General features: G+C 34.8%; 2 protein-coding genes across 4 annotated transcripts in view; one reads left to right on the top strand and one right to left on the bottom strand.

The window, feature by feature from the left end:
- Positions 1-7,201: 7,201 nt before the first annotated feature.
- Positions 7,202-21,176, bottom strand: LOC130654420 (protein SGT1 homolog). The gene is made up of 12 exons (XM_057456994.1): positions 21,023-21,176; positions 14,923-14,971; positions 12,010-12,100; positions 10,962-11,031; positions 10,798-10,868; positions 10,645-10,698; positions 10,524-10,555; positions 10,283-10,395; positions 9,517-9,613; positions 9,283-9,390; positions 8,496-8,589; positions 7,202-7,946 (listed from the first exon to the last, which is right to left on the bottom strand). Exons 1-12 carry the CDS (start codon positions 21,055-21,057, stop codon positions 7,642-7,644), a joined length of 1,119 nt encoding a protein of 372 aa, XP_057312977.1. The 5' UTR covers positions 21,058-21,176; the 3' UTR covers positions 7,202-7,641.
- Positions 21,055-26,801, top strand: part of LOC130654414 (exocyst complex component 1-like) — a 45,387-nt gene continuing 39,640 nt past the window's right edge. For 2 of the 3 annotated variants that reach the window (XM_057456985.1, XM_057456987.1), the window contains exon 1: positions 21,055-21,392. In XM_057456985.1, the coding sequence (XP_057312968.1) occupies positions 21,263-21,392 (130 nt within the window). In that variant the 5' untranslated portion in view covers positions 21,055-21,262. The remainder of the gene's footprint in view (positions 21,393-26,801) is intronic. The other variant, XM_057456986.1, reaches the window with a different exon arrangement.

The raw sequence follows: 26,801 nt of genomic DNA, 5'->3' as shown, positions 1-26,801 counted from the left end.
CTAGTGTTACCAACTCCACAAAATGTCTTGGTCTTATCATTGACAATAAACTGTCTTGTAGTGACCAGGTACATAAATTATGCAAAGATTTTCGATCAAAGGTAAAGAAGCTATGCTTAATGAGGTTTATGAAACCTGGTGATTTGACATCGATTTATATTGGTGGAATACTTCCATCTGTGCTGTATGGTATAAGTGTTTGGCGTAACAGTTTGTCTACGCTTATGAAACCAATAGAAAGTATACATTTAAAAGCTGCCAGGTTCATCGGTAGAACCAAAAAGAATGTGAGACTGTTTTTAAAACATGTAACTGGAAACAAGTTAGCTGGTACTACAAGATACGTGTTGCATGTTTAACTTATAACCTTTACAACGAATTGTCACCATCTCCTTTAGCATCTCTAGTTGAAAAACTATCAACCACTCGCTGCACTCGAAAAAATATGCTCATCTAACAGCCACAATTTCAAACTATTCGATATAAAACATCATTTCGTTATAGAACCTCGGTATTGTGGCACAATCTAGCAGATGATATAAAACGGAAATCATATGAAACCTTCAAACTAGACCTAACAAAAGACGTTTTAATTTTGAATCAAATTCAGTTTCAAACCTTATTTCTGGTAAAGCACTAGCAGGCCCGGTCAGGAAAATTTACTCCCGCGAGCGCTAAATCGCTCACGTTAATTAATCTGCGTGAGCGATCCACGTGCAATCACAAAAATTCATGCAAATTAGTTTGCGTGAGTGGTCAATACAACAAAAAGTTACGACATGCACATGCTTAATCTGTAAAATAAAAATTTCTTTCTGCAGATGCAGGAATGCCAGCCTTAAAACGAAACCCAATAAAAATGAATTTTGTAAAACGTATTAACCACAAGTGCAAAGTTGAACGTGAAGATGTGTTGGCAGATTTTTGGCTATATTTTTAAAACTTTATTCAACATGTTTTTGCTTTGGTATACATCACGAGAACTTCGTCCGAAAGCTGTATTAAGGTACAGCGCACCTAACCTCTCCCATGTTCTGGTTATATTTAACTTGCATGGGTATGCACTCTTCTAGCAGTATTCTCTGTGACGATGAAGGTCTGACTGACTTGTGGCATGGTTCCAAATGGTCTTCCGTTTTTCGTTCGAGTCTCAGTGTAATGCACCAGCCGAGCATAAGAGTGTCAACATGAAGGAAAGGAGCCGACCTTAATGTTCTCTTTACCTCATGTTCTTCATAATAACACGATCGTTCTTCATAAGCTTTGTGTTTTTGGTGGCGCTTATTTAGTAGATTCTCTTAAAATGTGAAAAAAATATATCGTAGGATCTCTAGAAAATTCCGATAAATAGTCTCTTACGTGAGCGATAAATTGCTCGCGTAAACTTTTTTGCGCGTGTGTGGGCGTGTGCGCGTGCGATCGCACGCGTTTCCTGACCAGGCCTGCACTAGATAATGCTTATGAGTATCATTAAACTGCAGTGTGTGAAATATTTTCATTTTGGATTTTTTTTTAACTGCAAAGGATGCTACCCAAGAATATTTTAAAATATGCAAAAGCCTATTGTTAAAAAAAAAGAAATAATAAAAAATCTGCACACCTTTTAAGATGGCTAATTCAAAGTTCATTTAAAAACAAAAGCTGATGAAAAATCACAAAGTTGTAAAAATTTGGAGATGATTAAAGCTATTTTTTCGTGTTTATTATACATTTTTAACTGTAAATTTCTGCTAAGTCAGCAATTCAGATAATGAGTAAAAATCATTTCCTCTGGAAAGTTAAAAGAGTTAATGCCACTGTAAATTTGATAACACTGTTGAAAAAAAACGAAAATGTATATAAATAGTTTACAAAAATTAATTTTTATGCCTGTGATGAAAAATCATGAGGTTGTAAAAATTAATTTCTAAGCATGTTTAAACAATGTTCTTCCAAAACACCTGTATGAATTTTAATAAGAGCTATTTTACCCCACATGGTATGATTTTTTTATCCACAAAAATATGTGCAAAACTGCATGTTCTTTAACAATAGTACACAGGAAATGGAGGAGGCACCATTTGTTTCAAAGATTAAAAAGTCTGCTGGAATCGAACATCAGTAAAACAACCATTTCGCAATGCATATATAAAATTTGACTACGGGGAATCCTAATTTAGTCATTCTTTTTGCCATTTTTAATTGGTTAAGGTTTCCATTGCTTAACAACAACAACCGAGTCCTTGGCTTTATAGTCATATTGCCATTTATATTAAATATTTGGACGCTTTTTAGAACTTGTTACCCCACATAACATCTGCCATGAAAAAAGTCAAAGTTGCCTATTTCAATGTCTTTAATCTCTCTATATATGTGTCTCTATATATTAAAGATGTTGCAATTTCTTTTTGTCACGCTCCTAGAAGGGCTGTCATGTTTTCTGTTTACACATTCATCAAAAAGATAAAATAAGAAAAGCAGGATCCACAACATAAGAAATAATGTCTTACTAGCTATATAGAGCATTAGCACTAGGCAAGGTTGCATCTGGTCAGTTTTCGAATAATAACTTTTAATGCCAAAGAAGTTTAATCCAAATTTATCGTTGAATGCCTGCATGTATATTTACTAGCCCATTTCATTATTGTGCCTACTTTTCATGCAAAAAAAAAATCTGAGGCAATTACTCAAAGAATATCTAAACAGCCTAAATATATATTTTGAGCACACACTCCACCATGGACATTTTACATTTATTTTTCTTCATTTTTCACTTCAGAGAGGAGTTGAACGTCCTCCACCATACCTTAGTTTAAAGGGGCGATTGTGGAAGTCTCATGAAATGCCACAGTGATGGTGTCACTTTAAAAAACACCCAGTCCGGTCTGTGAACGGTTGGCGCTAGGAAGGGCATCCAGCTGTAAAACACTGCCAAAACTCTTTATTAATGGCCGTAAGAATAGTTGATCAGACAAACTGCGTAAACGGGGCTGGAACTCTAAGGAGTGAAGGTGTCGCGCATGGTAGGACAGATGTCAGATGTGAGCATCGTCAGACCGTTACCCAGCTATCACATCACAAGGTAGATAACACTAGGTTGAGGATGGCTAGTGTAAATGTTGGTACTCTGAGAGGTAGAGCAGGTGAAGTAGTTGAAATGTTAGAACGTAGATCTGTTGATATGTGTTGTGTTCAGGAAGTTAGGTGGAGAGGAGTTTCAGTGAGATTTATGGAAGGTAGGAGGGCAAGGTATAAGCTTTTTTGGATTGGTAATAGTGATGGATATGGAGGAGTTGGCATATTCGTTGCAGAGAAGTGGGTAGAAAAAGTAATAGATGTTATGCGTGTTAATAGTCGTATTATAGTGATAAAGTTTTTGATAGGTAATAGGATTGTCACTTTTCTGTCAGTTTATGCTCCACAGTGTGAACACAGTGAGGAAGATAAAGATAACTTTTATGATGAGTTAATAGCAGTCACATCAAAGTTTGGAGACACTGAACTTGTCATGGTGGGCGGCGACTTTATTTCCAGCTTTAATGATGTACAACAGTGGCTCGTTAGAGATAGTTAAGAACTTCTGTTACTTAGGTGATATGTTGGGCAGTGAAGGGGGTGTTGGAAGAAGTGTTACTTGCAGGATAGGTTCTGCTTGGAAAAAGTTTAGAGAGTTACTTCATTTATTGACTAGCAGAGTCCTGTCAATTGAGGTAAAAGGTAGGTTGTATGAGGCCTGTGTAAGAAGTGTTATGTTGTACGGTAGTGAGACATGGGCAGTGAAGCAGGAAGATCTTGACCGTTTAGAAAGGAATGATATGAGAATGGTTAGGTGGATGCGTAATGCCAGTCTGAGAGACAGAAAGAGTTCAGATGAGCTAAGAAGCAGGCTAAGTCTCCGTAGAATTAAAGATGTTATCCAGATAAGAAGATTGAATTGGCTGGGGCACTTGGAAAGAATGGAGGAGGATAATTGGGTAAGAAAGTGTAGAGACTTGATAGTTCCTGGGGCAAAGCCCAGAGGCAGACCGAGAAAGACTTGGCAGGAGGTTATAAGGACAGACTTGATAGAGAGAAAGTTGAGTTTAGATCTAACACAGTCTAGATCAGATTGGAAGAGGGTCATTAATATACCCCGTCCAACCCATGCTAGCATGGAAAACGGACGTTAAGCCGAGAATGATGATGATGATGATGATTTTGATAAAATACTGACCAATTGCAATGCACTCCCATCACACATACGTTATAGGCACCAGTTCCAGTAGGGTTGCGGGCCTAGTTTTTTCTTTACTTGGATTTGCAAGTCAATGTAAGCAGAGACAATCGACACTTTGCAGCAAGATGAAAAAGTTCCTACAAATTATCACATTATTGTAATTGATCGGCATAAAAAATAGCTTCTTCAACTTATGAGCTTAGGCAGATGTTATGTAAGGGGGCAGGGTTCTATAAAATAACCTCCAAACAGCGTTTTGCAAGGTAACACAAGTATGAGAGGAACCCCTAAGGTGTAGAGGCAAAGTAATAAAAAGGGGACTTCTGCATGCAGACAATGCAAGGGTGAACTGATGTACCAAATCTTTAAGCCTAAAAATGACAGCAAAATAAAAGTGAAAAACGGAATGTTCTCTACTACTTGTGATAACGTATATCTCAGTCGTAAGTCCTTTGCTGTTTATTAATTTGCCATGGTCACAATGTCAACACATTGAAACCTCTGCCTAAAAGATGTTATGGCAACGCGAGAATGAAAAAAATTGCAGTCTAAAAATAGGGTTGTCGGTAACTCTAACACCAAATATTTGTGACTTTGTTTCATATAATGACGAAGTTGACCTGGGAATACCTAATTAGCAGTCAGTAAACACTAATTTAGCTAGCTATATAGCTAGCAGTTTTCCCTGATTGTTTAGGTAGGGGACTTTTAAGCTTACTAGCTAGTTTCTGGCTCCCCTTTAACAGATATTGCTCCATATAAATAAACTAATTCATAAAATCATAGGTATAAACATAAAGCTAGCTACAAATTTAAATATACAAATACATTTTTAGCATAAACAAGTTGGAAGGAAAAAAAAGAAGAAGTACGTAGAACTGATCTCATTCATCTGGCTGCCTGTTACCAAAACAATTTTTGTTGTCATTCTTTTCTCGACAAATCAGCACTCCGTCGTAGAGTCTAAAAAATCAATTCAAGGACCATCAACCCCGTCCATCGGGCTTCTTTCTTTTAAGAGGACGAAACGCGCGGATTTAGCGCGCGCGAATCACAAAAATAGTCCGACCAAATAATATTTCAGGCCCAAGATTTTGTTGTTGTTCTGTGTTATTATATTACTTATATTTTTTATGAATATTGTTAGTATCACTATTTTGTTGATAAAAGTTATTGTGTAAAATCAATTGTGTCAGTTTAAATGATGTTATTTTTTTTGGTGTTATCAATAAAAAACACGGCCCTACAATAAAGTCCAGATGCCCATTCATTTAACTTATACCAAGATATATATCAAGATACAGTATATACTATAATAACCAACCTAGTTCTCAGTACCCGCTGTGGTTTTTTTTTATATCGGAACGGCGAGACAAACATGTTTGTAATCGCCGTACCGATGCCAGAAGAGATACAAGGTTGAATAATAACATATCCCATACATTCTATAATGCTTTTATACCCTCCTTGACTCTACCAGACACTCTACAGTATTTAGTTTCTTTAGACGATTGCCCCCTCCCCCCCTTTGGCGGGATTTTAAAGGTTCTAGGGATCCTGTAGACTCTATGGTATTCGTTATTTTTCCTACTCTAGGAACAACAGCGTAGTTATAGAGTTAAGGGACGTAGCTGCGTTAAGGATGAGATTCCAGGGACGCCAGATTACTAGAAGAAATCTTAATGATTCTAAGCACGTAAACCACGCCGATTGTGTTAAAGAGCTTTGGTCGTTAAAAAGAGGCGAACAAAAAAAATTGTGGCTGCCACAAAATAAATTTTAAGGGAAAAAACAAAAATTTAGTGTCATAATCGACGGAGTGGCCAACACAAATTTACTAATAAACAGCATATCATTTTTCTTTACAGTAATTTTTCCCTTGATAATCCTAACCAATTATTACAACAAATAAACAATAGTCAAGATTTTACGGGAGACATTCCAGACAAGCGGATCTGGTCTTAAAATTAACTCTAGCATCATGATTTTTCATTAAACAGCTGTTGGAAGTCATAGTGCATTTAAAGCTCCCACTTGAGCTACGAAAGTCGTGCAAGCACAGCAATCTTTCAACTAGAGAACCACCTAAGATAACAAACCTATTCTTATGCTAAAAACCTATGCAGAAAGGATAGATTCACACTTTTATAGTCTCTGGCATGGGTCGGCCGGTTTAAACCCAAGACCTCTCGCAAGCGAACGCTCTATCACAAGGCTACCAATCAAGAGACATGGTTGACAAAAAGGCGTAATTTAATGTGTGAACCCATTAAGGCACAGAGTTTGTAAAGACATATAAACTGAGATGTTTTATAGTATACGTAATCGATATACATATTGGTGCAGGATCAAATCAAGTGGTAGCTGGGTGTTGAATTGTGTTATATACTGCTAACCATATTTGACTTGTAAGAAAACTGAAGGTTGCTTTTAATCCGAGCATTCATGGTGGCAACTCCTAGTGTTAGACTTCCGCGTTCAATATGCTCATCGGTAGCGTTTTCAACATTTTTGTTTCTCAAAAAAGTACCTTTTGCAAACACTTGTAAGTTGACTTGTCTTACTTATATTAAAGATGGCAGCCTTTTCTGGCTTTTCATTTGAAAAAATGACGAAAGTAAAAGGCACAAAATACTCTGTTTGCGAGCTTTCTGTTTAAAGGTGGATAGTGAAACATATTATACGATATACCTGCTACTTATTTAAGTAAACGCAGTATACGTCAACCTATGAATACTAAGGTCGAGTAATTTTTTTCAATAAAAAACAAATCTTTTTAAAAAACATAATAGAAAGGGTGTTACTAAGCTTTTAAAAGTAACAGATTTTAACAATTTGAGTGCTAATTCCTGACTAAATTTTTATGAAAATAAAATTCTACATACATTAGACTTCCAGTTATTTGGAAAAAAGTTACCTCGAATAACTGAAATTTCGAATAAGTGAAAATTTTAGCTAAATTTTGTTCTTGATAGGCTTGGGGTATATGATTAAACAGCTGAGAAATCAAGGCTTTACTCTGTTAATTTTAACACATCAAGTTGAAAGAAATATAATAAACACAAATCACCCTAACTTTTAAAACAAAATATTAACAATGACAACTCTGTGAGTATTATAAAAATAAAGGCTTGAAAGTGTTTTAATAGAGTTTGCTTTTTGCGGGGTTTGAGAATCCCATGCTTGTTACAGTTTTGTGGAAATGGAAAAATGGTTCGACTTCTGAAAAAAATACTTTGTATATAGTTCATTTTTGCTTTCTAAAAAGTTTTTTTAGAGGTAAAAATCCAATATCTGAGAAAGATTTAGCTGAAATCAGTTTAAGAAATACAAGAGGAATAAAATCGTTTTGAATACCAGAAAGTTTTGAATAAGTATAAGCTCGAATAACCGGTCGAAAAACCAGTCTACTGTGTGTATATATAACTTGTTCAAATTGTTCAGAACTAGTACTCATATTTCTTATACTCCATACAATCGGGTGGTTTCACCTCAACTGTCTCTTTTTTAATTTCAGCCCAATTTGTACTTAAAACAGTTCCACCGGACTCTTGAAAACTTTTATTCATTGCTCGTTTGACTTCGTCACTCCCGTCAGCATATATCTGTTTGAATAGCGCATTTAAGGCAGCATCGCCTTCCGAATTTTCTTTTTTCTCCTCTTCCTGAACTTCTTTCGCAAGTTGATCCCAATCTGTGTACAAATGTCGCGAAGTTGGATATTTATGGACCGCATCCTCTGATGTTTTGACTAGAAAAAAGCAAGGTTCACACTATTCTGGCGTTTCACAAGCTAGCAACAGCCAACCCCATTTCCTTTCAAACCACACACTAAAAGTCTGCACGGATATAGTTTAGCCACAAATAAGTTTTGTCACAGCGCGCTAACGCTAAAAAAAAGAAGCTTGATCATACCACTCGTTTCAGAATAGATCAAAATAACTTTAAACCCCAATATCTCTTCAACCGTTCGTCAAAAGCATACGATCCTATACATTTTCTTGATCAGCATTTCAAGATCTACACAACAGTCACTGCTTAAGTCATCAAAATTTAAATGACGGTATTTTTAAGAACTTAGTTTTTTCATAAGCAACCGAGATGCCAAGGAATTAGGGTAAGATTTGGCCGAATATTAAACAACTGACACGTTAACCTCAATAATTCAACAAACATTCTTCAAAAAGTTCTTTTAGAGAATAGGTAAAACCTGTATGCTTAACAAAAACTTCTTAGAGAATTGAGGCTTAGAGTGGCTCATATGTTGACACACTTGCTAATAAACAAAAATAAAGTTTACTTGATTCCGATTTTATGTTTGCAAACTGAGATTCATTATCCGTTTCAAGAGACGACCATCGGATTCCTTCGACTTTCTTCAGTTTTATTTCAGCCTAAACAAAAATAACAGAAAAAATGACACTAAAAACCAGAACTAATTAATGTGTCCATTGTTATAAAAAGGACGTAAAATTGAGTGTGTAAAAAATTAAACGGGCACCAACATTTTTTTAAAAAGCCCTGAATTTTTCTTTTCTAAAGAACTAATAGCAACAAGCAACATCTGTGGTAGTAACAGGCTGTATTTAATGTAGCTCTTCTTTTAGGTTAGGTAGCCAAACCTAAACTGGAGCTTTTCCAAAAATCAAATTGGTCAAGATTACACATAGAGAAGGAATAGTGTAGCCTCACATATACCAAACGAAACACAAAATTCAGGTAGCAACACTTAAATTTTTTTTTTAGATTTTATATTATGGTTAAAAAACATACATATTAAGATTTGAAAGCACACACAAAAAACTCAAATATTCCTAAATCAAATAAAACTTAGAAGTCAAAAAGAGTCACACTTATGATGGTTCCATTACAGCAAAAAATGCGGATTGGTTTTTTTTTTAAAAGTGAATTTTGTGATTGGTTTAATACGTGTACATGGTCACAAGAGAGTTGACAAAATATATCGCATTTGTCATTACTAGAAAGATTTTGTGGTTTGGCATGACCACGGCCATTGACATAAAGAGATGATCCTATGCTGTTCCATTACAACAATGCATATAGTTTGGTTACCAGGCTTAACACACCTTGGTTGACAGAACTCGAGTAAGAGATTCTTCAGGCACAATAGGATGTGCTAGATCTAATTCCAAGTTGTATTCGCTCCCGCTTGACAGTTTTGCACTAAAACTTAGCTAAAAGAAAAAAAATTATTTGTAAGTTTGTGTCCTCTGAAACAAAAACCAATACCACTAAATAAATAATTCTTTACAAAAAGTGACAGTGAAAGTTTGATACCATGTACTATTTTTGACACATACCGTATTTGCAGTAAATTCTGTATTCACATCGTCTCTATTGAGATTTTTTATGAGAACTGTTATAACTATGTGAGTTTCTGTTTGATACCAATCGTGTCTATATATGAAACGAAAAAAGCAATTACAGTCTTTTCAATAGCTTTATTTCAATCCACCTTAAACTTACCAGATGAATTTCAATAAATAAATAAATATAAAAATAAACACTGGCTATTACAAATGCTTATTTGTGCAACATTTATAAAATGGTTTATACAGAGTTAGTTTGATCGGTCACTTTTATACACTAACAGGAATAATTATAATAAAACTCGTTATCCATCAACAACAAAAAACTGTGAAACATTCCCTGCTAATTCTCTTATTTCCCTGATATGTATTTCGCATTAAATCTTCCGATATATCACCAATTATTCATTGACGTATTTGATATTGTATCATTTTTCAAACAGATCTATGAACCAATAAAACTGCATGGTAACAGTGGTGATTCCCTGATATTTTTTTTTAAAATAGCCAATTATAAAATTTCCTGATAATTTCCAGATTTTTCAAGCGAATGACCAATTTTAAAATTTCCTTTATTTTTATGTTGTTTAAATTTTGAGTTCATTTTCCAAGCAGACATCCTACCAGAATGAATAGTTTATTTTTATAAGAATAGCTAATTTTAAAAATTCTTTTATCTTTTTCTATTTAAATTCCTGACTTTTGATTAGCTGTGAACCTTGTCCTTCTTTAAAATGTAACAACTTAAAATACTTACTTAATTTTTGATGTTAATGCTGGCTGTTGTTGTGTTTTTGTGTTTATATCTGAGTGTACTGCCTTTGAAGTATTTTCGTGTGATTTGTGAAGCCTGGAAAGACCAATATTGGTCTAAAAAAAGATCAAAGTGAATTAAGAACTTTAATTTTATAACTTGGGCAAAAGAAATAGGGACTTTTAATGCAAAATTAAAACAAACAGAACTAAATTATTGCACATAATATTTCTACAGAAAGTACCTTATTTTTGGTACAACCTCCTTTCTCCGACACTAAAACAAAAAGACACCCGTAAAATCAGTCACCAACTGTAATCTTTTTATGTCACTGCGAAAACAAATCAGAAAAGGTAATAACTTACAATTTATCTCAGCCTCACATTTTCTAATCCAAAGCTTGATTTGTTCATTGTTTTCTAAAAGTAAAAAAATAAATAAATTGAATTATCTACACCAAAAAGTATTTGAAAAACTAAAAAGACCCTGAGAAATTTAAAGGTAGAAAAAAAACTTACCATCAATTTTTAGGGCATCTTCATACGCCTTTAGTGCCTCTTTGTATTGTTTTAATGAAAACAAAGCAAAACTATAAAGCAAAAAGTAAATAAAGTAAAAGTAAGTGAATGTATAAGAAAAGAAAATTAAAAAAAAATATATATAATACATGAAACATTCATACCCTTTCCGTTGATACGGTCTAACATCCATTTTATTTAATTTTATAGACATGTCAGCATCTTTAACAGCATCTTAAAAGTAAAAACGATATACCTAGATTTGTTACGATTTATTTCCAAAATAATATTCCATGCTATAGAAGGGTAAAAAGTCAAAATCTTATTGAGTCAATATTACACTGGATAGAAATCTTACATACATGGTTTTTATGTAAGACACTTGAACTTTTCATTTTAAACGCTGTTTACCCAGTCCACACATCTGCCGAAGTGAGCTTTTAAAAAATACTGGTAACAAATTATTTGCTAAGTGATGCTGTTGACCATTTCAAGAATTAAAAAGGCCATTTTAACAAAACATAATATGCATGTTTGTACTTAACCTCAAATTTATCTTGAAATCTAATTTGCAGATCAGTAAACAATCAGAAATCATATGGTTTCTTTCCTATAAGGTGAATATATTCTTTTCATTTTGTTTCTTAATTGCATATTCTCGGTGTTTGAAAATAATGCATACGGCAAGGTACAGGTTTTTTTCCTAAAATACACTTCAGAGTAGTATTATTCCATCAACTTTGCTGAACTGATACACATTAGCCTTCGTTCCATATAACATATAAAATAAAGTGTCTGTCAGCAAGGCAGATGTGTGTGACACAACAAGAAAAGTGTGACACAACCTGTATAAAATGACAGTGAAAACAACCTGAACTTAAATCATAAGTGACTTTAAATTTACCCAGATCTAGGAATCACTACCCTGAAACTTGCACGTATTAGCGTGGTAATCAACAATTAAAAAACTTAATTCTAAAATTCTTGAAAAAAAAGATTACCAAGTCACAGTCAAAATTTACTGTCATCCTTTGCTTCTGCATAATCATAAGCCAGAGAAACTTGCAACATTTTTTAATTAATTTATGTTATATTGCTAGATGAATATCTTTAATCTGAGTTTATAATTTTTTGTCTCCAGTTAATACAAGACACATAAAACACAAGATCCTAACCATTTGAACCTTACAAACATCATAACAAACCACACACCTGAGAAATCTTCTTTTTTTATGTATGCATTACATCTTTTTAAATAATAATCTGCATTGTCTGTACATATTTCGATTGCTTCCGTATAACACTAAATAAATAAATTCAGTGGTTTAATGGCACACTTTATGACAAGAATTTCCAAGAACACGGATATTATTACGACAGGCATACAAACTCACCCCCTCCACCTCAAAAAAAGAAAGAAGGCGGAGTCAAATTACATTCAATTTTTTAAAACAAATAAGACACATAGATATAAAGATTAAAACAATATTTAAAAAAAGTCTCAACCCTATTCAGGCCCCCACATGCAAATTTTTTTGTAAAAAGTTCTAAAGTATACCATTTTAGTGGTTGAAATTTGGTGGCTTTTTAATATTCTCAGTTAGGACAGTAATATTTAATAAAAAGTTATGTCTGTTGCTATCATGACCCTTGGATAACAGGTTAGAAAAAAATATTAAATTGTGTATATATGACTTTTTTATTCCACAGTTCTTGTTTAACCTTTTAGCTTTTTTCACGATCAGAAATATCTGATGAAGTCATTTTTGACAAATCTTTATTGTAATCCCAATTGTCCTCTATTGTGCTAAGAAACATTTGTGCAAGATTTACAGCAATACATCATCATTCTTGGAGGGAGGGGGCAGGGGATGGAACTCCTTCTCAGAGTTACAGAAAAGCCAGGACTGAATAGGGTAACATAATCCATAATCACCTGGAAAAGATCTTATCTTTTAAACATATGCTACCATGCTTTGAACATCATATAGGTTGTTATTTTATTGAGGAACAAACATTTTAAATTCCTTTAAGCCCTGAAGGTTGCTACTGTTGAAACTACATTTTTTTAATTAGCAAGTGAAAATTTGAAATCAATCCTTGTTAAAAAACACACAGTCAGGATTAGAGTACCATTATGTTATGGTTATTGAGGAAACAATAAACTTTACCTTGCAAACTATATGATGAGATAAAATGGTCCTGTTTTTAGCTTTAAAAAAATAGCAAAAAAATAAGGTATAATGGCACAAGAAGTTCGAACAGTGTAGTGGTATTAATTAAGACCTGTCTAATTAAAATATCCATAAAAATACACATCAGCAATATGTTTAGTATACGCATAAAAAAATTCCCCCATCTGAACCTGATAACAATAAAGTGATTTCATTAGCTGGGAATTTCATTATAAGCTAATCTAAATTTACGATGATGGATTTTAAACCACAGAGAATGTAAACGCTTTGTTAAAAATTAGTGTAGGGGGCATAGTCAGTGGCATTTACATGATCCCTTTTTTATTTTAAGTTTTAACTAATTAATCAAGCCTTTTAAATAAAATTGGCAACACAATCGATTTATGATAAGACTCACAATAAATTTAAAAATGTTTTTGTAAGTGGATTTCATCTATATAATAATACGCCAGTTCTGTCTGTGACTTTTGCAAAGTGGATAAATTTCTTTGATAAAGTCTATAAAACATCGGCTATAAATTTGGTCTGTAAATTACCAAACTTTAACGTTATAATAGTATTCACGTCAAAGGAAAGTATATTAAGATTAAATTTAAGGCTAAATAACTTGGAAACGGATGGAAATAAGTGACGTCATCTCCTGCGTGGGTAACTAGGGACTACCTGGGACCAATTTGGGTAAGTTTCCCAAACCTGGGTCCCCGAATCCGTCTCGGAATGGACGGGTTGTTGACGTCATCAAAAAACCTTTAAACCTTGATATCTCTGCAACCGTTTGTCAAAAGTACATAATCCTACACATTTTCTTCATCAACGTTTCAAGATCTATACGATGAAGGCAACAGGTATACAAATTTCTAAAAAAAAATTTGGGGGTTTTGACGGGCCATTGCTGACGTCAGCAAAATTTTTAAACCCATATATTTCATTACTCGCCTCATCAACACCACACGATCATATACATTTTCTTGATCAGCAGTGAAAGCCCTACACAATGGAGGAAACAAGAAAACAAGGTACTATTTTTTTTGTAGATGTGTTGCTGACGTCATCAAAATTCATATGACGCTTATTTTTCAATTTTATCCTGCCTCAGTGGATTTTTCCACGGGCTTTATCGACTAGTCTATATAATAATACAGAGCTTCTGTCTGTGACTTTTGCAAAGTGGATAAAATATAAAATACATATACATACATAAAACGGTTCTGTAACTTATCAAACTTTAACGGTAAACAATATTAACGTCAAAGGAAAGTATGTTAACATAAGTGAAGCCATTACAGTGCACTTAAAACTTTGAGGCCAAATAACTTGGAAACGAAGTGGTGACGTCAAAAATTTTTTACCGCGTGGGTAACTAGGGACCACCTGGGACCAAAAACCTAGGTCCCAAAATCTGTTTCGGGATGGACGGGTTGATGACGTCATCAAAAAATCTTCAAACCCTAATATCTCTGCAACTGTTTCTCAAAAGTACATGATCCTATATATTTCCTTGATCATTGTTTCAAGATCTATACGATGAAGGCAACAGGTATACAAATTTCTAAAAAATTTTTTTGGGGTTTTGACAGGCCATTGCTGCCGTCAGGAAACATTTTAAACCTTTATATCTCATTAATTGCTTATTAAAACCACATGATCATATACGTTGTCTTGATCAGCAGTTTACGCTCTACACAATAGAGGCAACGTGAAAACAAATTTCCACGAAAAAATATTTTGTTGTTGACAGATCATTGCTGACGTCATCAAAATTTAAATAATGGTTCTTTTTTACTGTTATTCTGTCTAAGTGGATTTTTCCACGGGTTTTATCGACTAGTATAGTATAAAATAGGACTAATGCATGAAATGCATGATTATTTGCTCGCCTGCAAAGGCATATATACAATAACATACTAGTTAAATATTATTTATGACTTACCTGGATAGCCTGATCAAAATTTTCATCAACAAAAGCTTCATTACCAGCACTAAAATGTGACATAAAAGAAAGTTACTTGGAAAAAACAACAACAAAGAAATACAGCAAAATCACAAAAACTAGTACTTGCACTGTTATCATCACTGTTAAGAGAAATTATGCCTAATTTTCTTATCATTAAAAACAAAATAAATAAATATGGAGAGATTATTTTTTCTCTTTTTTAACACTTCACTTTTTACAAGAAAATTATTAAAACAATTTTCGTAAATAATAAATTTTTTTAGTGTTTCTTTTCTCGTATTTATGACAAGATTTTTTGTTTTTTAATTCACCCACTTTGTAATTTTAAGATCTGGTAAATATTTATTTAACCTTGTTTTTACAACGCTAATTATGAATCATGAAAATCATGCCCCACAATATAGCATTGCTATATTTTAATAAAAATATTGAATATCTACAATCTTCGCCAAAATATGTAAATTTTAAAATTTGCTATAACAAGTAATTGCATAGGCTATTTCTATATCAGATTCACTAATTTTTAACTTTCTATAAATTAGTGACTTTGCAGCTTGCCGACAATGACAATTTGATGCTTTCATCCATACTTCCAAACTTTCCTTGGTCTCAATATTTTTGTCCAAGATTGTTGTGCTGCAACCAAAAACAAACTGAATAATCTTAAGAAAAAATAATAAAAAGGGCTGGAAAGACTTCAGTGTCTAGCATTTACTGGTTAAATTATCTCCAACATCATAGCACAATTTTGATGTATTTTGGAAGTAATTTTCTTACGTCAAAATCATTTTGACTACCTCTTTAAAAATGACCACCATGTTATCACAAACATTTTTACCAGCAAAGATCACAATACCATTGTTTTTTTTTTTTTTTTTTTTTTTTTATTTCACATTATTTATTGTCGAAAATACAATAAAAATAGTCATATTTAAAAAAACTGACTAATTAAAATCGACTTCATGTAACTAACAAATATAAATTAAAAATAATAAGTAAACTAAAAAGAATTTAACCTCAAAAGGTGATCTTATTTCTATATGTATCCTAAATTGTGAATATACAATCTACAAAGACGACACTGACAAGTTAAGCCTTTCCATTTTTTTAGACAACTTACAAACGTTGAAATGCATGGCGCTTCTTGAATAGATTTTGGTAGAGTTGCCCATAGCTGCGGTCCTCTGAAGGTTACAGTTTCCAAGCCATATTTTACAGTTTGTGCTCTACCTCGAAAAAACTCTGAATTAATACGATTCGAGTACCTATTTTTGTTAAGAATAAATACTTCGGACATAATATCAGGATTGGTATTATTTTTGACTTTATATAATTCCTTTAATAAAATAATCAAATTACGGTGATGTACACTAACAGTTCCAGTTTTATCCAATAGGTCTTGAAATGAAGAGCTATAATCATTAGTTATTACATGAAGGGCTCTACTATGGATTCTATTGATGGAATTGTTAGTAGTACGGTTACAAAACATCCAAAGTAAAGGACAGTAACCAAACTGAGATAAAATAAAAGAATTTAATATGAGATATAATTTTTGTTGATCCATATACGGTGATAATCTAACAAGAGCATTTAATTTATTGCTTGCTTTCTTGCACAAATCTTTAACGTGTTTGCTAAAAGTCAACATATTATCTATTGTAATACCAAGAAGTTTTTCCTCCGAAGAGCATTGCACAGCTGTTCCATTGATATTAACTTGTAGAAAACATTGTGTGTTGCTACCGAAAAACATAAAATGACACTTCCTTTCATTCAGTTGTAAGCAGTTTAACCTAAACCATGTTGAGACAGTTCTCATCTCATTTTCAAGCTCGTACAAAATATTTTCCTCAGAGTTTCCTATAACATAAATCGTGTTATCGTCAGCATAATTGCATATATCGCTGGTGACAAAAGATAAAAAATCATTCAAAAAGATGTTGAAAAGGAGAGGTCCTAGCACAGATCCTTGAGGGACACCGAAAGTCATTTCAAGCCATTCGCTAAAAGAGTTTGCCAGTCTGATACGTTGCTTCCTATTTTTCAGATAGCTAGCCACAAGTTTTAAAGCCGAAAAACTTAAACCATAGGCATATAACTTCGCTATGAGAAGATCATGGCTAATACAGTCAAAGGCTTTTGATAGATCCATAAAGATAGCTCCAACTTTTTGTTTGGCATCTAATGCTCCTCGCACTTTCGAGAACATACGCAAGAGAGATTGTTGAGTACTAAAGCCCTTTCGGAAACCACATAAATACGGAGATAGTTTATCACAGAAAAAACCCATAAGTTGTTTATATAGAAGCTTTTCAAATATTTTAGAGACCACAGGCAAAATACTTATAGGTCGAAAATTTTCTTTAGCTGATGGATCGCCTTTTTTAAAAATTGGACAGACTTCGGCACATTTTAACTCATTTGGAAATTCAGAATCCTTAATAACGGTGTTGTTAAATATGCTAACGAGACTTTGATAATATAAACTATAATAATCTTTCAAAATTCTACTCGGAATATCACCAGCAACATTTGATTTGGATTCATCTAATTTCTTCATTTCTTCCCACATTTCACTTCCCGTTGTTGGACTAAATTCGAATCTCGCAATATGGTTATATCTCTCATTGATTTTTTGGATACTCGGATGTAATTCGTATTTATAAATAGCATTCAGAACGTAATCATGTGAATCTGTTGAAACATCAGGCCATCGATATAACTTCAATGAACTGATAACCTTTTGAAAATAAGAGTTGAAGATATTTGCTATGTCTTCATCACTCGAGATAATACACTCATTTTCGATAAGAATGATTTTCTTTTGGTTTGATGAATCATCACTGACAAATGGCTTCACAGTACGCCAAAAGCATTTGTTATCTGTTATCTTCTTAGTATTAAGGTTTGAATAGTAAGTAAATTTGGCCTTTCTCGACAGCTTGACACAAAGATTTCGTTGTAATTTATACTGCTTGATGTTTTCAGCTGAAGGAGATGATATCGATTTATTGCGTAGTCTGGAACGCAGCATGATAGCCTTTCGCAAATTCTTGTTCATAAATGGTTTATTATTCGATCGCAAGATTTTCTTTTTAAGTGGCATATGATTATCTAATATATTTTTGAAAGTGTTATTAAATTGTTCATACGTGGTTATATTTTGCATCCTGTTGGTCAATTCTGATATAAATATCTCTTTATTAAAATGAGAGTAGTCATGATAATTCACAACTTTCGGTGGAGCTTTTACATAAGTAGTTTTCATAACAGTTAGCACCATTCTGTGAAAATCTGAAAGACCAGTTTCGATAGTACTTGTGTGTTTAAACGTCCTTCCAATATTAGTTAAAATCAGATCAATACATGAGGGATTTGATGCTGATTTAAAACATGAATCCAGGCATGTCAAATTGACCTACCGGGAAAGATGAATCTACTTTTGTTTCACATATGCAGAGAATATCGATGTTGTTTTCCACAAACTCTTTCAGGAAGTCAAATTTATTTCGTATTGAGTTGATATTCACGTGGGCAATAATAACATTCTTAGGATTTTTTATCCGTAAATTTCTCAAAGAAGGTAAAGTATTGGAAAGGTTTTGACTGTCATTCACATTCATGTCATCGTTGTAGACTACATTTCATTCATTTTGATATTTCTTTAGTGTGTCAACAAATTTTTGGGATAGCAACAAGGTTCCTTTTCGATTCAGATGAAGATTACTTTGGTTTAGATTAAGTTTTGGAGATATAGTATGAGTAATAAAACAAATGTTTCGCTCCTGGCATTTTGATTTGAGTAGCTCGTTTACCGCTTTGACCTTTACATTATATCTGTCTTCGCGTTCAATGATTCCTGATATGATAACATTGGTTTTATCACTCATTTTCAAAGCCAGAGACAAAATATCATTGCAGATTTGATGATGAGTCTTTTTAGATGGTATGTCGTTTGTACCGACATGCAAAATAACTCTATTAGGCTTTTGGTTTAGTGAGGGGATCACATGATGATTCATCGCGTCTATTTTTGCTCCGGAGAATGGTTTAACAATAACTTTTGTCTTATCGTTGAATTGATTCCCAAGCTTCCACCCTTTAACATCCTTTATTATGGAATCTCCCAATATATATGTAACATCATTATCACAATCAACTTTCTCGGTATCCGATTCAATTGATGTATTTAAATGGCTAGGACGGGATTCTATTTTATAACCGGCTAATTGTTGTAGACGTTGTTTTCTGCTTTTGACGGTAATTTCTTGCATCGCATTAAACTCTTCGTGCTTCTTTTTTCTTATAGACTGTAATTGGTTTTCAATGTTAATTGAATCGTTTTGTAAATCTTTAAAATGTTCATTGTCAGTATGATTAGAGGATAATGATTCCGTATAATTGTTTTGGGAGTTTTGCGGTAATTGTTTGTGATGTAAAAAATTAATACAAGTATCTTGTGAAGAGCTAGAACGCTCGTCATGCATTAGTGATTTCTGTATAAACAAATCTATAATATTATTTTTTGAGCTCACCTCTTCCTTCAAAAATTTAATTTGGTCTTCGAGTGATTTAATATAACTTCGTTGTGTTGAAATATTACTTTCGTTGTCCAATAATGGAGTATAACCACGCCTCAATTTACGAATTTCCATTTTTATGATATCTTTCAGAGATTCATTCAGATCCGCAAATAATTCAGATTTTAACTTTTCATACCTTATCTCTTCATATTTATCATCTATGAATTTCTCTGAGTCTACAGCACAATCATTTTCATTCCACATTAACTCAAATTCGTCAGGATTTGACAAATCTCGAATATGATTTCTCATAACACGCTCCGTATCCGTGTCCGTGTCCGCCATATTCCAGTAGGTGGATTGTGAACAAGAACCAATATTTTATTGAAGAAGAACTACTTTGTTCATCACTAACATACTGCCAAGCAGTGAGCGGGATTCGAACCGCGGTCCCCAGAACTGGAAGCCGCAGACGAACCCACTACCACTTTGTGGCGCCGTAGATTAGTGGTTATAGCTCTCGTACTCTGTGCGGGAGACCGGGGTTCGATTCCTCTTGACGGCGATTCAACATGGGCGAGTGAATGTTACCATAGCCCCGGGTTAACCCAAGCCATGTGAGGGAAATTGGGAAGATGGCACACTGTGTGGGCCGTTGGATGTTGCCGGGAGTTGTCTAGTAGAGCGCGGGCTCTAATTGGGTCTTCGTAGCTCAAAATGAGCATTAAATACTCTAGGACTCTCCATCTACGCCATGGCCCCTCCTGGAAATAATAGACAGGGTATATCCCTCGATATTAGTGAGGCTAGCCATGTAAAATATGCACATCTATCTATCTATCTACACCAAGTGCGGCAATATGTTAGTGATGAACTCAGATAGTTTATCCGGATGGTGTGTATACATAGGTGAAGATTTATCATAGCACATCCGTATTTCATTCTCAACAGAGAATGCTTCACCCCGATCAGACCTCTGATTATGACGGGCAAGTATAATGCGTGTGAGTCGTATTGAAGAAAAACTACTTTGTTCATCACTAACATACTGCCAACTGCACAGGACACGTCCTCACAATGTTGTTAAATGTGCTGATTCCAGTAATGTAATAGATGTGACATAAAGAACTGTCTTTAACTACAGTCACCATCAAAGCAAAGCATTAAAATTTAATAAAAAGATATTTATATATACTCCAACATAGCATACAGAAGGTTTAAAGTAAGGTTCACAGGTCTGTCAACAACCGAAAATTGCGCAAAGGTTGTATAAGTTTTCCATATCAGATTTTAATCCTTAGGTATATATAATATTTATAGTAATCATATTTAATCCATTATTAAAACATTAGTTTAGGAAACGGTTTCTTATATGGGAAACCATTTCCCTATATGGCATGGGAATTTCCCTATAAAACATGGGAAACCTTTCCCTTTTAGTGTTATCTTCCGAACTGCCAGCTAGACACAGTAACTGACTAACATCATACAGTAGCTAACTAGCTAGCTAGCTAGCAAGCTAGGTAATAAAAAAGAGGAAATTAACTTACCAAAACTTTTTTCCAGCTTCTTCTTGTTTAGACATGTTGACAGATGAGGGGCGCAGTGCAGTAGAGTAAAACCTGAGATGTTAAACTTTGCTCCGCACGGCGTTGTTGTCGAACTAATAAAAGAAAGCGAAAGTCACTTTAAAACTGAATGCTAACTACAGGGTGGTTTGCTGTAACCGATTTCTTTGGAGACAAATCCAAAGGACAACAAAGCTGTGTGCAAATATAAATGGCGCAAAGATGGCCGCCATAAGACAGAACCTTCAGCAAGAGCTGTTCAGACCAAACGAAGAAGCCCTGTACTCTGTAGTGAATGTGGAAAAACTTAGTGGTGGTAAAAAGAAAAAAGCAACATTTCTTTGTGCAGCAGGTAATAAAAAGATCAGGGTTTTTTTGCCATTATCTGCTAAGCAAGCACATTTATAAAAATTCCGTTGTTTACATATTCAGTGGTAAGCTCTTTTGGCTCCGGCTGGTGTATTTCACAGGTCACACAGGTCACAGGTCAAAATTTTTATGCTGTTGATGCCCAGATTGCGAACGCAGACTGTTTATAAACAGGATTCCTGGATTATGTATGCATGGCCCTATTATGTTTTTTTGCCCTGATTGTGTTGACATAATTTTTCTCTACAGAATAAAACACCGTTAAAAATTAGCATAGCAAAAAAAGTTTTGACATAATTCTTAGGATAAATTCCTCTTGTGAGTACATTTCAACATAATATACTTTAAAGTATAGCTATCACTAAATTTCACAAAACTAAATTTTTTTGGATGGGTGGGCTTGTTTTTATTTTTCGCAGAAATTGAATTCTGGGAATGACCTAAATTATTTGTTTTGCAGGAATTTAGTTGGTAAAAAGTTATCAAACTTGCGAATCCCAGAATTTAGTTTCCCAGAAATTTTGTTTCATGTTTTGAACGAATGATATAAAAGCTGGTCGGCCCCATTTTCTTCGTTCTATAAGTGAGGAATAGTTGTATTATCCCTAATTAAGCATGGAAATCTTGGGAAAATCAAAATGCGTGTGTACTGTAAGACGCCATCTTTTCTAAACTAACAAGGTCGCATGCGTATGTGCTATTCTACCGAACAACGGCGGAGCCTGTCGGATGTCTATGTGAGCATCTTGGATGTCTATGTCTCTTTGGAATACCACATCTCTCCCCCACGGACGTAGTCAGTCAGATATCCTGGAGGCCTTCTCTTCCTGTGTGTGCTCTTGCCTGCCTGGTGAGGTTGCTCTGCTTGTGGTTTCGCGATTTCGGTATTGAGCGCGTCTCCCCCTTATTCTGGGTCATCATACGGTATGGTGACATCGGATTCCTCGGCATCCTCATGTTCGTTCTCTTGTGTCGGTGACTCGGAATCGTATTCGTACTCGTCAGCGGTATTCTCTACCTCGGCATGGTAATTCTCTGGCAAGGATGGTTCAGGTTCGTTTTCGTCAGTGCTACCTTCGACCTCGTTAGTATCTGGTGTTTCGGCCGTAATTGATTCATCTGAAGTGGTGCTGATTGTTTTCCACTTCGCAGATGTGTGCACTCTCTTGCCTGAACTGCTAAATGTCATCATGGACTTGTCATCATGGCGAAGGGCAATAGCGTTCCCTTTAACCTTCGTGACTTCAGCGGGGTTGTGTTCCCAATGGCTAGTGAGCTTGTTTCGATCCTTCTTTTTATCGGGGATGAGGACAAGGTCTCCTACTTTGATGCTGTGTGGCTTGACACAATTTTTCTTATCAGCTTGGCTTTTGATCTTTGCCTTGCGGTCGGCATCTCGCTTCTCCACTCGCGTTGAATCGGGATGTGATGTATCATTTGTAGGGATCTTATCTCGGATGGGACGGCCGAATAGGAGCTCAGCAGGCGCCACACCTGTTGTGGCATGGGGTGTGGAACGGTAGGACAGTAAAAGGTTCTCCAATGCGATTTGCCAATCGATACCGTCAGCTACGGCGGTTTGGATGCATTTCTTCAGTGTCCGGTTAAAACACTCCACCTCACCATTTGCTTGACGGTGGTATGGAGCGACTTTTCGGTGTTTGATGTTGAACTCGGTCATCAGATGTTTGAAGCCTGCACTTATGAACTGTGGCCCATTGTCTGTGACCATTTCTTCTGGGGATCCGTAGCGGCAAAACATCTTCCTGAGTTTCTTTGCAATGGCGTGTATGTCAACTTAGTGTAGGATTTCCACCTCAGGATATCTGCTGTAATAGTCGATGCATACCAGTAGATTTTCGCCTTTCGGGAATGGATCGCATAAATCGCATCCGAGCAGCAAACAAGGTTTTCGAGGTATTGTTGTCATCTCCAATGGTGTATGAGGTGTCAGGGGTTCAGTGACTTGACAGAAATGGCATGTGTTAACGAATTCCTCCGCTTCCTTGGACATTCCTGGCCACCAAACTTTGGAGCGAAGTCGTTGTTTTGTGCGAACAATACCTTGGTGTCCCTCGTGTGCTAACTGAAGAACTCTGGTACGCAGCTTTTTAGGGATGACCACTCGGTCTTTGAACACGACGACATCATCTTTGATGGACAGGTGTGGTTTCCATGGAGCGGCTTGCTTGAATTTGCCTTTGAACGAACCGGTGATGATGCAATCTTATAATTCATTAAGTCGTTTGTCCTCTTTCGAAGCTATTTTAAATTCAGACTTGGAGATGGCAACTGGTAGAGTGCTTTCTAGCATAGCGTAAATATAGGACTCGGCTCTGCTGTCGTCCTTATGGTCATGGGGTAATGGATTTGAACGTGATAGGAAATCCGATGCGTTGTCGTCGCCTGGTTGGTATTGAACGCCAAATGAAAATGGTGTTAGGTACATTATCTATCTTTCGATACGGGGCGGTGGTTTAGCATTAACACGGAAGAGGGGCACTAGCGGTTTATAGTCCGTAGAGACAGTGAACTTCATGACCAGGAAATTAGTGGAAACTCACTTTAAGTGACTAACCGGTAGTACCAAAGTAAAAATAAATGTCTTATTTGTTATGTGCAGTTTTATTTTTTGTGCTAGTGCACTGCATTATTTCCTTTGCAACAAATTGATTTTTTGTATTCCTCTTTTTTGAACAACTAAATATAAATGTAAATGAACATATAAATGTTCTGTACATTGTGGCCTAATAAAACTCTACATAGCCATAGCCTCGTTTAAATGTTATATGGGCATTGTAAAGAGAACTTTATATGGAGTTGACATAATAGCCTTGCCAGGAAAAAGCCTCTTTTTCAAGTTGTTTACATTCAAAAGTAACTGTTACCCTCATTTCCATGCTAGAAGATTTGCTTGCATGGAGGAAGTTTATGTAAAATTATCGCTAATAGAAACTGTTCAGTCTGAATCTAATGGGATGGTTTCCATCTGCAAAACTGGTCAGTGACAAAAGAGAGCACATAATTTTTTAGTCTGTAAAATAAACTACAACCCCAAACACTATAACGTTGAGTCGTATAAGTTCGCCAGGCAGGTAAGTTCACCACCTACAAAATAAGGACTCTCAACAACTGCTACTGAATCCAACGCCTTATTTTTGTGAAAACAATAGTTGTTCTACACGGCAATTTCACTTTGTATATACTCCAACATAGCATACAGAAGGTTTAAAGCAAGGTTCACGGGTCTGTCAACAATCAAAAGTTGCGCAAAGGTTGTATAAGTTTTCCAGATCAGATTTTAATCCTAGATGATAGATAGATGTGCATATTTTACATGGCTAGCCTCACAAATATCGAGGGATATACCCTGTCTATTATTTCCAGGAGGGGCCATGGTTTAGATGGAGAGTCCTAGAGTATTTAATGCTCCTTTTGAGCTACGCAGACCCAATTAGGGCCCACGCTCTACTAGACAAGTCCCGGCAACATCCAACGGCCCACACAGCGTGCCATCTCCCCAATTTCCCTCACATGGCTTGGGTCAACCCGGGGCTATGGTAACATTCACTCGCCCATGTTGACAAAAAACGTTAGAAAAGTTATCAAATAGGACATAACATTTTTTGGGTACATCAAAGGAAAATGAAGATATCGACTTTGCGAATCACAGATGGACAATACTTTGGTATTATTTATATTAGACTAGTTGATAAGGCCCATTAAAAAATCACTTAGGCAGAAGAATAATGGAAAAAATAGGTTGTTTTAGGTCTTTTGCTGACGTCAGCAGTACATAAATTTAAAAAATTGGGGATTTTGTTTATCCGTTTTCTTTGCAGAGCTTGAAACACTGATGAAAAAATGTATAGTATTGTGTACTTTTAACGAGCGGTTAAGAAGATAATAAAGGTTTAAAAATATTGCTGACGTCAGCAAAATCCATATCACCAAAAGTACAAAAAAAATTTGTACCCGTTGTATCCCTGTTGCCTTCATTGTATAGATCTTAAAACGCTGATCAAGAAAACATATAGGATGGTTGAAGTGATATTGGGGTTTAAAGGTTTTTTAATCACGTCATCAACCCGACCATTCCAAAACGGATTCAGACACCCAGATTTGGGAAACTTACCCAATTTGGTTCCAGGTTGTCCCTAGTTACGCACGCTGTAAAAAAAGGACTGACGTCACCACCTTTCCAAGTTATTTGGCCTCAAAGTTGTGGCTGCAATGCAATGGCTTCACCAATCTTATTAAACAAATTGATGTCAGTCTAAATGCATTGACGTTGCACCGTAACGTCAGAAAGATTAACAAATGAGACATAATTTTTTCGGCAACATCAAAAGAAAATAAAGATATTCACTTTGGCAGTCACAGACAGACACAAATTCCGTATTATTATATAGATTATCATTATGAAGGAAGTTGTTATGCATTATATTATAGAATTTAGCAGCAAACACAGCAACAGTTGTGGTATATGATTGTGAATTTTCATGACCGTTTTGTAAGGGACGCGTTTTAAAATGGCGACTGTAATGTGAACAAACTAGCTAGTTACAGTACTGGAATCAGGACACCTAACATCGTGGATCGCGTATCATGCGCGTCACGCAAGATTCACGATTCTGTCAAGATGGTAAAATTTTTTAGCATCGTGAAGGTCGCAATCAATTGTAGGGTCGACTTTCATGATGCATCGTGACTTTCCCAATCCATATCGCGACCGTCATGATACATCTTTAAACATTATAAAAATCACGTAATTAATGTCATAAGAGAATATCGCAATTAAATATGAATAATTGTTTTTTGTTGTTTTTTTAAATCAAAAATATTTTCGTTGTCGTAAGCTTTTTTCTTGTTTAGACTCTAACTTATTTAGTTGTTCTACGGGTCCACCCGACCCTAACTTTCACAATAAAAAAAATAATAATAATATCAACAAACAAACATTTTCTTATCCCATCTCGTGAAAAAAGATTATAAATGTCGTAACACCCTCCTTCGTTATGATTATATATGTTTAAAATTACGCTGCTTGCTAAAATCTTAAATTTCTTAGTCGATATCATTTAGGAAAAATAATTAATATCATTAAATCTTTTTTAATGATATTAGAAAAATAATTAAAACAACGTAAAATACGCATGTTGTAACACCCTTCTTTGTTATGAAATAAATAAATAATTTTAATGTCGGGAAAGACTTTAAATATTATCAACTAAACTATAGTCCGTGAAACTTTTTTGCACTTAAATAATAATTTCGCAAAAAACATTAAAAGAACACTTAACTTTTTTATTAAAATGAATTTTGTGTTTTATTATTTTAAATGGAAAAATAATAACTTGCTGTATAAATTTCGAAACACCCTAAGTATAAT

This window comes from Hydractinia symbiolongicarpus, chromosome 8 (assembly GCF_029227915.1).
Source record: "Hydractinia symbiolongicarpus strain clone_291-10 chromosome 8, HSymV2.1, whole genome shotgun sequence".
Classification (NCBI taxonomy): Eukaryota; Metazoa; Cnidaria; class Hydrozoa; order Anthoathecata; family Hydractiniidae; genus Hydractinia; species Hydractinia symbiolongicarpus.
The sequence above is the reverse complement of the archived record's forward strand: the minus strand, read 5'-3'. Positions and strand labels throughout refer to the sequence as shown.

Coding starts and splice junctions, on each gene's coding strand:
- LOC130654420 (XM_057456994.1), bottom strand. CDS start 21,057: ATGTCTAAACAAGAAGAAGCTGGAAAAAAGTTTTG. Junction 12,101..14,922: donor ATTTTGATCAGGCTATCCAG/GTAAGTCATAAA, acceptor TTATTTATTTAG/TGTTATACGGAAGCAATCGA. Junction 10,699..10,797: donor AGATGCCCTAAAAATTGATG/GTAAGTTTTTTT, acceptor TTTTACTTTTAG/AAAACAATGAACAAATCAAG.